The sequence below is a fragment of the Cornus florida genome, unplaced genomic scaffold, assembly GCF_030987335.1.
Source record: "Cornus florida cultivar Cherokee Brave unplaced genomic scaffold, ASM3098733v1 CherokeeBrave_3.0.0_Hap2_Chr05, whole genome shotgun sequence".
In the NCBI taxonomy this organism is placed as follows: Eukaryota; Viridiplantae; Streptophyta; class Magnoliopsida; order Cornales; family Cornaceae; genus Cornus; species Cornus florida.
The window spans coordinates 73,910,169-73,922,359 of record NW_026775575.1 but is presented as its reverse complement, the minus strand read 5'-3'; the positions used below and the strand labels follow the sequence as shown (position 1 = coordinate 73,922,359).

Sequence of the window (12,191 nt, the reverse complement as noted above, 5' to 3'; positions counted from 1 at the left end):
GACCCTTCCCTTTTGGACCTGTACACTTGCTCACCCAGTATCACTATGTTCTTGGACTCTTTTAGACCCTGATTGACTCTTATGACAAATATGGATATAGGAAAATAGATGGTATGACCTAGATGACCTCAGGTCAGAGCGTGGACCCGGATAACGGTTCGGACCCACGGGTTCGGATCGTTACAATTACTAATGAAACAATTTTCATTCAAAAATTCTAATAAGGTTGAGGTCAAGTTGCTGTTGGACGGGGAGTCGCAAAGTCAGAGGATTATCAGCAATTGATGTTTGGTAGAACGATAGGGTGTGAACCAGAGTCAAAGTTCGGTGTACTTTATTTCAAACACAGTGGATCGGTTTACTTTGGACAGAATAGTCCACGAGGTTTTTCCCCATGCAAACAGTTGACGTATTTTATCAACTGGGATTTCCTCGCTAAAAATCCTGGTGCAATCTCTCTAAACTTTTACTTGCTTTACTTTACAATATTTATATTTGTGATTGTAAATGTTTAAATTGATCATATAATTTAACCAATCATAAATTGAGCAAGTTGACCAAATAATCAGATCTAGGTCATTAAAGGAATTAATCACAATTAAAATCAACTAACTGTTTTCGCACCCTGAGGAACTCTATTTTCACATTTATGTCCATCTTTGTCTTGCATTTAATTAGCAAAGATCTTTTTCCAAAACTATGTTACCAATTTTTTTTGCAATTCTCTTCCCTTGATGGACGTCGTATGCTACATGTAGTACAGCAATATCTGTGTGCATTACATATAAATCAATTGTAAGACCTTGACAAAAACACATATTTTACATTTGTAATGTTGCACACACTATAAGTGGCCATTCAATAGTTTGACACCACCTCTTGAACTCAAACAAGAATGCCTAGTCAACCCAATATAATTTTGTAAACTGAGATGTCCTCGTCTCTACTAAACCTTTGCTTATTTGAATACTGGTCTAGAGAATAACAGTTAAACTGATAAATTTCTCAATAATAGTTTAAAGCTCACATTCTTAACATATACCACTAATAATAATTTTGCATATGCAATATATTAGACTATTTCATTCATAATTTTTAAAAGCTAAATTTTAGTGATGATTAACAAAGATGTGCTAACTTAGTGATGTCTTTATATTGTCCCTCTTTAGTCCTCTTAATGCACCCTGGTCTTTTTGTTTCTGAAGGATGCCGGTCATTAGGTCGTACGAATTTGGAGCATTAACAAGAACCCCCTGGGTTACACTTCTTTCAAATCATCACAAATGAAATCAGTTGATTCAGTTCCTCCATTTTTAGCTTTTGACACATTTCTCACAAGAATTTTGGATCAAGTTCAAATGGAATGGGTAGTGATAAGAAGGTCATGTTAGTTTCCATGCCTATCATGACTTTAGATTCATATGCTCCCATGTTCATTACAGTTCAATTTCCCACAAGTATGTCGATGAGGTTTCTTGGAAGCATTTGTCTCATTTCAAGCTGTAATGCTGCTACGACATAATTGCTTTGACTGAAGAGTTGGGGTTCCTGCACTCAAAATATTCAACTTCCTTTTGATTTTTTTTTTTTTTTTTTAAAGTACTTACAGACATAATATCTTTCAATTAGGAACAGAACTTGGTTGGTCAATTTGAATCAAATATTCATGAAAGAATGCATTATCTCACATTATCTGCCTCACTGAACTCCATAGAAATGTTGAGGATTTTTTTACATGTCCCACTCTAGATTTTGATCACTGAACTCCATAGAAAGACATGAAAATCGTAGACGTCAGCATGGCATCCACCTGCTGCCTAGCCATTGTGCTAGTAGGTAATAAGTGATACAAAAGAACACAACAGTTGACATAGTATTTTTCCATGTGGGAATGTGCTTCTTCACCAAGATTAGCAATTCTAATAAAGAATTGTGTTGTTAAAGACATCATGCCCTACGGCTTAATGATCATGCCATTATTCAGCTTATAAGAGGCATGCCAAAACCCCCACTGTGCATGATCATATAGTAAATCCCAATTCTTGTTATGCCCTAAGGTTTCCTGTCATCCCATTGATCACTTGCAAGTCATGTACAAAAACATCGACTTGCAAGAAAAAAATAGGTTTTCCACCTGAATCATGACCTACTAGTGGTCCTGGATGCTACCCACACCATATGTCAACTTAACAGATGCTGTTGTGATAAATGTTCTAAGTGCTAAAAAATGGCCGACTAATCTCACTTTTGACCATTTGAAATAAGTGCACCGTATTTGGGGATTCTTCTTCCATTTTACTGCAGCTACTTCAATATTTATATTGATTGATGTCACCATCAGCAATTTTCAGATGTTAGGCAAAGGGACATAGTAACATTGATCTTATACATAACAAGGTAAATATAAATTACTGAATACTTCAAATTTTTAAATTTTTTTTTCAGGTAGATAATTCTTCAAAATCAAAATGGAAATGGCAGAGTGAATCCACATTATAGATTTGGCTTTTGGTAACTAACATTGACAGCATGCATAATCTTATTGTTTATACTAGATTAGCATCAATTGTATTAATAGAGCTAAAGGAAAGAAGAATTTAAGCTACTCAATTGATGCAAATAGATTCAACTTTCAGTTTGCTTCAAAAAAAAATCAAATGTTACATCACTTATACAACAATCAACCAAATCTTCTAATTCAAAATTGAAGCAATTGCTTTCTTTTGGTCAGTGGTGTTAAATATCGGTCTCTAATGGCTAGCTATTCCTTCTTCTCATTGCTTAAGAACAATTCAAATTGCAAATGAGATCTATGAAGGTTTCTTCTCTACATGGGATGGTAAGACCGCCCATTGGATGATCAAATCCAAACTCTTCTTCAGCCTGGCTTAGCAAGTTTTGAAATGATGGATGCTTCAAAAATGAAATTGGGACTACAAATCTCTTCTTCTCGGTTTCTCCAACATAAACAGCAACGTGGCCTTTGGGTACACCGGTGATCGCTGGAGTTGAAAAAACCTGCTGGAGGAGCTGCTTAGCATGAACAATTCTGAGCAAGCGGATACCCATAATTTTGTATCAAAAAGTTTTTTCTTGGAGAAGTAGTAAGTACTTGATCTTAGGACTTTGTTAAACAAAAGAAGCTTTGAGATGTGGGTGGTTAGCAAATGTTGCAACACACACACATATATATAGAGTAAATGTCATAAGACTCAAGAGAGTAATGCACTGTGGTCCATGAAAGACATGTCATGTGGCATTACATTGTTATGCCTCCCAACAGAGAACATGAAAATTTCTCTTGATGAAATATATGGGGTTGCCTTATCATGGGCCATAACAGAACAGACAATGAATATGTGGGTGGCTTCTCATGGCCTATCACTATCACAGAACAGTGTAATAGTGTGTGCCTTGTCATGGCCTATTTTTATAACAGAACACACAATGGAGATGAAGTTGAAAAAAAAAATTGGCCTATTACTTATAACTATAAATCAATACAGGCCACATACTTGTTAGGGTTTGAGATCAAATAAACATAAAGACCACAGTAGTTGTGTATGTTATGGCACCACCGAACATGGGATTTAAGAAGTTAGCTGCTGATCTTGTGACAATGTTCCTTGCAAGTGATAATTGGTGATGATCATATAAGCTTGGACCTAAAATCGGATGGGATGAGTTGGAAGTCAAAACCATGTGATCCTTCATATGCTAATGTCTTTCACAAATTGCCATCTAAATCCCTCTTCACCACTCATTCCACATTGCATAGGCTTTTCCACTATATATATCCACATATGAGTCAATCTACAACCAACACAAATCTTTACATTCTTCCTTATCAAAACTTTCATTTGTTCAACAAATTCTTTATAAACTTCAGAGAGAGAGAGAGAGAGAGAGAGATTTATATATACGACAATGGGTTTCCGTGTGCCTCGTATTGTTCATGCTAAGCAAATTCTTCGACTGCCTTCTTTCACAACAAACCAACCAGATTCTATGGTTCTAAATGTCCCAAAAGGCTACTTTGCAGTTTATGTTGGTGAGAATGAAAAGAAGCGATTTGTGGTTCCAATATCATACTTGAGCCAGCCTTCATTTCAGAACTTGTTAAGTCAAGCTGAGGAAGAATTTGGCTTTGGCCATCCAATGGGTGGTCTCACAATTCCCTGCACAGAGGACATCTTCATTGATATCACTTCACAATTAAGCAGATCATGAGACATTCCTACGCATATAGACACAATTTTGTAAAGCAGTAGTCATCATTTCCATGTACAAATTTCAATTTTTACCCTTTTTTTTTTTTTTTTTTCAGAGTGGAGATTGGGGATGAAAAAAAATGGCCCCTTGTTCCAAAATATTATAAAGTGGAGATCATGCTCTTCTTAGATAATTTCAAAAGCAAATACATTAATTCATCAAATCTTTCTTTCTATAGATTTTATATCCACTTTGGTGTGAATTTTTTTTTATTGTTGCCTTATATAATTTTGTAATTGCATTAAACAGGAAAATCATAGAAAAGGAGGCGAAAAGTTATAATTTCGGGGCAATAGGATATTAAGATTTCCTCATCTCAACTAAACCTAAACTTAATTTGCACACTGTTCTAGAGAATAGCAGCAGAAACTGATATATTTGTGAAGGAACTGTTTTAAAGCTCACCTCCTGAACATGTTGTTGACGCTAAAATCGGCTGATTAAATCCGATTCTAATTGAGATGGAGCGGGCAACCACTTGTGTGGTTCAAGTAGAAATTGTCCTTTTTGGGTTCAAAATTGCCTAGTTAAAGGACTTTATAGTGAACAAATTATAGTATCGTATCAAGAGAATAGAAATGGGAGGAAAATAGATATAGCAAGAAAAGAGAGAGAAAGAGAGATATAGAAGGAAAGAGAGACTTAGATAGAACGAGAGATTGAGAAATATGGAAGGAAGAAAGAAGAAATAGCAAGATGTTATTCTTGGAAAAGCTTGAGAAAGCAAACAAAAAATAATAAAGATTCTGAAGGTGCTGGACCTCTCGTATAGCATGCCTCCTTGTTTATTTATAGAAATTATTAGAAACAAACTCCTCATCACTAAATACTAAATTTAAATTCAAATTAAAGTTCCTAGATAAATATTAATTCTTAATTAAAATCTAGTAAACATATAAATCTTATCCAACATAAAGTTTAAAAATATTTCAAAAATAATCCATCTGATCAGTGACGCCCTTTTGTATAGCTTTGTTCTCATGTGAAATATGCCACGTCATTGCCCTTTCTCTTGTAATCTATATCCATGTATAACACCATGTAGATAAACAATTGGTATTTATTTTCATTCCTATCTATATGTTACTTTAACTTTATCCAAATCAATTCCATCTGTAATGTTGTAGATAATATTCCATGCAACAGCTCAATCTTCTTCTAACTCCATCATTATTATCCAACCGTGGCCCAAGTCTATTGTTCAGCCCATGTAGAGTAAAATGTCTTGCAGCCCAAACTTATTACCACATCTCTTCAGCCCAGTATCTTCTTATGGCCCAAACCTCTGCTACGTCACTGTTCATCAGGCCCAATTGTAATCCAAGCCCAATTATCAAAATGGGTGTCAACACATGTACACCTAACCTTTGTTTTGCATAGGTAATATGATTAAACTATGTCATTTTCAATTGCCAAAAGCCAAATCTTAGTGACAATTAAAATGACATGCTAGATCTATGTAATGTATCACTCTTTAGTAACCTTAATCCACCCTTCCTTCAGACTAATTAACTAAGGAAATAGTGAAAAAATCACGAGTCATTTATCTTCAAGCTGCAATGCAGCTACGACGTAATTGCTTTGACTGAAGAGTTGGGGTTCCTGCACTCAAAATATCCAACTTCCTTTTGATTTTCTTCATAGTAATTACAGACATAATATCTTTCAATTAGGAACATAATCTTGGTTGGTCAATTTGAATCAAATATTCATGAAAGAACGCATTATCTCGCATTATCTGCCTGGCTGATCTAGGAATGCTAGTCAACCTATCGTCCCTCCAAATCAAGGGCCTTGTCCGAGGCAGCAGGATATTATTTTCTAAATGAATTTGTGAAAAATAATCTGCATATTAGAACCTACTATTTAATATTTGATCCAAATGGTCTATTGGATACATAATATCTTATAATCAGTAGGCCAGGAAGATATAGTTTCCAGTGGACCTTCATTGTTTGTACTGCTATGGTGATCTGCCTAACAAGTTATCAAAGACATATTACAGCACGAAAATATCACATTATCGCAAAACCATGTGATACCACATCCAATATGTATTTTGTGGACCAACTGCAGTAGTCTCTTCACCACTCATTTGATAATGAAAATGCCGGCCATAGAGCATCTGCTCTTAGGTTCCTCTGTAGGTTGTTGCAAGCAGTGGTAGGGAACGATGTTTTTCAACAAAAATACATTTTACTCCATCATTATGAATTCGTGATGATGATTTGGAAGACAAAACCATGTGATCCTTCATGTTATACACCACCAACTAAATCTCCACTCATTCAACATTTCAGAGAATTTCTTGCATACCCTTTTATCTATATATATACACACACATATTAGTGATTCTACAACCAACACACTAGTCTCATCACTCTTCACTCTCAAAGCTTTCATTTTGTTCTGCAAACTCCTCCTTGTGATCTTTGCTTCTTTTCTAGCTCATACAACATCATGGGTTTCGGCATGCCTCGTATTATTAATGCTAAGCAAATACTTAGGATGCCTTCTTTGGCAGCAGACCAAGCAGCTTCAACAGCTCTAAATGTCCCAAAAGGCTATTTTGCAGTTTATGTTGGAGAGAGTGAAAAGAAGCGATTTGTGGTTCCAGTATCATCCTTGAACCAGCCTTCATTCCAAGACTTACTAAGTCAAGCTAAGGAAGAATTTGGGTTCGATCATCCAATGGGTGGTCTCACAATTCCCTGCAGAGAGGACATCTTCATTGATATCACTTCTCAGTTGAGCAGATCATGAGACAATTCTATGCATATAGAATCCAATTTTGTAAAGCAGTGGTCATCATTTCCATGTAAAAATTTTAATTTTGTACCTTTTTTTGTTCCCATAGAGGATATTGGGGATGAAAAAATGGTCCCTTGTTTCTAAATATTATAAAGCAGAGATCATGTTCTTAGACAATTTCAAAAGCAAATTCATTATTTCTTCTAAATCTTTGTTTCTATAGATTCTATATTGACTTTGGTGTGCATCTTTTTTGTTGCATTCTGTGAGCAAATATATTTTGTTTCAATTAAACTCTCTTTTTTTTTTTTTTGGGTAATTATTTTAATTAAACTTAGTTAGGAAAAATTTGTAAACTATAATTATTCGTGTTAAACCATTCATCACAAATAAACATAAACCCATAATCTTAGAACTTCATGATTTTCATATATTTATAATGCATAAATAAATAGTTAGATATAAATACCTCGATTCATGATATCAAACCTTGTTGAGATTAAATCCAACTTCTAGATCATTTAACCACGAACTAATCTGCAACTCTGATCAACAGGCAAAGGTAGAAACTGGTTTTTCTCTCTTGGCCTTTTGTACACATAAAACTTTTACGTGTTGTTTCATTAATTGTACATAATTGATGGAGTATATGCACTTTTATAAAGACAGAGAGAGGACCAGTTTTCCTTATAGTAATATAATTCTACTTTCCATCAAAGTAAAGAATAAGAAAGGAAAACACTTCTCCAATAAGTAATTACCAAAAAAGTAATTATAAGTTGACCAAAAATAAATAATATTAATTGATATCTATTTACTTACCCACCAAGTAATATGTCACATGTCCAAATCATGTGGGTCACAATTAAATAAATAATCTTACATTCTCCCACTTGGCACATATGATAATTTCTGTAGTGGTTTAGTAAAATAGTCATTAATGTGCACCATAAATCAGATTAACTCATTAAATTGGTCATTATAAATACCATGGTAAATAAATTACCAATGCGAGTCATGGCGGTTATATATCCTTAAATGACACAGTCCCTTCCATGTATCACAACACTAGTAATCTATTCAACATAGTCTATAAATGAGAAGTATCAATAATGATCTAACAATAATGTCTTTTCCAAGACTATTCCTATTACCACTTATTAAAGCAATACGTACATGTACATTAATTAATAGGAAATATCAGAAACACATTTAATCAGCGTAAAATGTCAAATATATATAAGCACTATTTAAGCAATCCACAACTAAAAAATAATCATCATTGACTACATTTAAGACCCATTCTTTCAACATGTTCCATAAATGTCTTGGATGGTAATCCATTCATTAATGGATTGCAATCATAAGTTACGTTCTTATAATTTCAATAGACATTCGTTGTTTCTAAATATCTTCTTTAATGATAAAGTATTTCAACTTTAGAATACCTATCATTTTTCATACAAGAAGATCAACAATTGCAGCATAAATTTTCAGCAATCTGAAAAAGGTACCCATAACTCCAAGTCCTGAAATAAATTCTGCAATCATAAATTATAGCCTCAAAGCATGCTACAAATTAAAATTTCATAATAGACAAAGTAATCATAAATTACTTTGCACTTTTTCATAATATTGTTCCTCCAACCAAATCTTCTAGAACTCTTTTAATATATGCTTTATGAGACAATTCTAAAAACAAATCAATGTGATCTATAATGAAATATTTTTATTCCTATCACATAGGATGCCTCATCCATATATTTCATTTCAAAGTTCTTAGAGATAACTTTTAGTTTCATATAATAAACTAAGATAACTACTAATAAATAAAATATCATTAATATATAGAATCAGAAATATAAACTTACTCCCACTAACCTTCTAGTATATACACTGATCAACAGTGTTTTTCTTAAAACCAAAAGAAATAATGGTATCATTAAACTTAATATACCATTGTTAGGAAGTTTGTTTAAATCCATATATTGACATCTTAAGTTTACGGACCATGAATTCTTTACCCTCTAATATGAAGTCTTCAAGTTGTTTCATATGGACTTCCTCTTATAAACTCCTATTCATAAAAATTGTATTCACATCCATTTGATGTAACTCTAAATCATAATAAGTTACTAATGCCATGATATTTTAAAAGATTCCTTCTTAAATACTAGAGAGAAGATTTCTTTATAATCTCTTCATTCATGACACTAATCCATTTAGTAAAATCATTACTGTTAATGACTTGTGAATATGTAACCGGATCTGTATATTTCTCACTATATATCAAAAACAGATTCTTGCAGATATATCACATAGTCATCCGGAATAGCAGATCTCCTTTCTCTTTGAGATCATCTTAATGTTATTCCTTATAATTCTTCTATAATCTATTCATTGGTGACAATCTCATTATAGAGTTGTTGATCATTTAATTGTTCTTCGTTGTTATACAGTTCAACAACTGAAGGAACAATTATTTCCTTATAAGTTATGGGTAAAGATATTTGTCCCTAACTTCTGAAATGATCAAATTCTTATTTTTATCACTCCCACTGATTTTACCATTCTTAATGAATCTGACATTACCGGTTTCAATAATTATCGTACTATGTTTCGGATAGTAAAACTTGTACCCTTTAGATTACTTAATATCCACAACATTATGGGTAACGAGGAATTACTTAACATACTCCTAACCAATTCCATAAGAGTACGATTACGCCTTACAGCTACACGCTTCTGCTGTGGCATGTATAACAAAGTGTATTGAGCACAAATACCATACATTTCAAGGAATTTAACAAACGGTTAGAGTATTAACCCGTTTCATCATACTTTCCACAATATTCACCACCTCTATATGACCTTATGATTTTCACTTTCTATCTAATTGTTTTTCAACCTCATTTATGTTTACTTCAAGAGTACCCACTGCTTGAGTTTTTAATACAACAAATAGATATATCCATAACATGAACAAATCAACTATAAAGGCAATAAAATACTTTTCTCCTCCAAAAGATGGAACATCAGAAGGTTTACAAATAATTTCAAAAAGCTATGTACTTATTGTGGCTCATTTCTTTATGCGTTTAGTTTGTCTACCCTTAATACAATCTACACACACATCAAAATCAGTAAAGTTTAGATTCAGAAGAATCACATCCTTTACTAATTTTCCTGATCTTTCACTAGATATTGACCTAGTCTTTTATGCCAAAGATAAATTTTCTATTAATTGAGCTACGCTTAATTCTAACATTATGATACAAGATCAAAAGGATTTTAATAAATAAACCATCAAATTTGAATTTACAGAAATCATCAACAATAATACCATAACTCACAAATTATAATTTCTTAAATAAATATAATTACCAAATTTAAATGAAAAACCATTAACATAAAGTTTTTGAGATAAAATCAAATTATGGGAAATCGAATAAACATAGAATTTTAAAATAATTTAAATAAAATCCATTGTTTAACATTAAACATAGTGTCATAATGGTTTCAACAAAACTTTTTCCCAATTATCATAAATAAGAAATTCTTATTTGAATTTGTGGTTTAAGCCATAAAAAATTCTTGCATCTATTAGAAACATAAATATTAGTACTTAAGTCAATCTATCATGTATTAAAAAGAATTTCAACAAGTAATTCGCAATATACAAAAGTCAAAAGCGTACTTTTCTTTTTCGAATCATTTTTTATATGTCATGTAATCTTTCTAAAAGTGGTCAATACATTAATGACACTTTTTCATTATTACATTACTTTCTTTTAGTAGATTGACCTAAATCTTTTAATTTTGGGTGTTACTCACTTATTGCCTTTTCTGACTTATTCCAAAATTTCTTTCTAACTCCTTGAGTCATCAGATGAACATAATAATTATCTGCTGCTTAAGCTTTGTCTCCTCCTAAATTAACATAATGGTCAATTCTTTTACTTTCCACTTGTCTTAATAGTGTTAATTCGAAATAACCCATATCGAGTAAATAAAATTGAGATAAATTGAATAAGAAAATTCTTATCCACAATCATCTATAAGGTTCTCAATTTGGTAGCAACATTAGTTATCCTAAGAACATACCCATACATGGTAAGAGTACCAACAAAAATGCATAGTAGTGATATCAATTAATAATTTTCGTTTTAGATATTTATTTACAATACGAAAACATTCTTCTAGTCAAAATATTCCTTAGCACTATAACTATGTAAAACAATTATTCGCATAACTATAATGCTTAATCTGTTCAATATCTCCTAAGCATTATGAAAAAAAAATTCTCACCAACTGTCTTTATCAGTAATAACAGTAGGTTTCTCAATTTAAAATGCTAAATCAAGATTTAACACATCTCAATTTTGAACTCAACTTACTCATTTCATTATGAGAAGTTAGTCATATTGAGAATCAGAACAGATGTAGCATGCGCATTAAGGGTTGTAATAAAACAAATATAATAAGATAAAATCTTAACAACAATAATGCTTTGAGTTAACAACACGTATGTATAACTTAAAAATATAAATACAATGTATAACTATAGTACCCCTTTGGGTGGCAACTATAAAATATTAATAATGATGCTTATATGTATTTATATGTATACCTTTATTGGTGATGCATTATTTAATTAAACAAATAAGTTACTTTTGGATATCTTATATTTATCTAATATAAAAAAAAATACATACGACCCTTTAATTTTTATTTAATCACTTGAAAATCAATTCCCTTTGAGGAATTATTTCTCATAATTAAATAAAATCAATATTCATGAATATCACAAAAAATTATAAGTATCATAATTCATGAAATATTGCAATTATGTTTACTACTAAAATTAATATTCATCAACTATTATAGTTAGGCCACTTTGGTAGCTACTAACCTTTACATAATATGAATATTAAATTAGATAGTAACTAATTTATGATTAATTATGTCTATTACAAAAATTAATATTTATCAATCATTATGATTGGGCCACTTTAGTAGCTACCAATCTTCACATAATATGAATATTAAATTAGACAATAATTAATTCATTATTAAGTTATATTTACTACTAACCCACACATAATATGAATATTAAATTAACTAGTAATTAATTAATAATAAATTTACCCATTTAACATTATACACAC

At 31.8% G+C, this 12,191-nt stretch overlaps 2 protein-coding genes across 2 annotated transcripts; both read left to right on the top strand.

The window, feature by feature from the left end:
- The first annotated feature begins 3,594 nt into the window (after positions 1-3,594).
- Positions 3,595-4,435, top strand: LOC132306849 (auxin-responsive protein SAUR21-like). The gene has a single exon (XM_059804416.1). The coding sequence runs from the start codon at positions 3,928-3,930 to the stop codon at positions 4,228-4,230; it is 303 nt and encodes a 100-aa protein (XP_059660399.1). The 5' UTR covers positions 3,595-3,927; the 3' UTR covers positions 4,231-4,435.
- Positions 4,436-6,526: 2,091 nt separating this feature from the next.
- On the top strand, positions 6,527-7,533 carry LOC132306852 (auxin-induced protein 15A-like). Its single transcript, XM_059804418.1, has one exon. The coding sequence runs from the start codon at positions 6,733-6,735 to the stop codon at positions 7,033-7,035; it is 303 nt and encodes a 100-aa protein (XP_059660401.1). The 5' UTR covers positions 6,527-6,732; the 3' UTR covers positions 7,036-7,533.
- Positions 7,534-12,191: the final 4,658 nt, after the last annotated feature.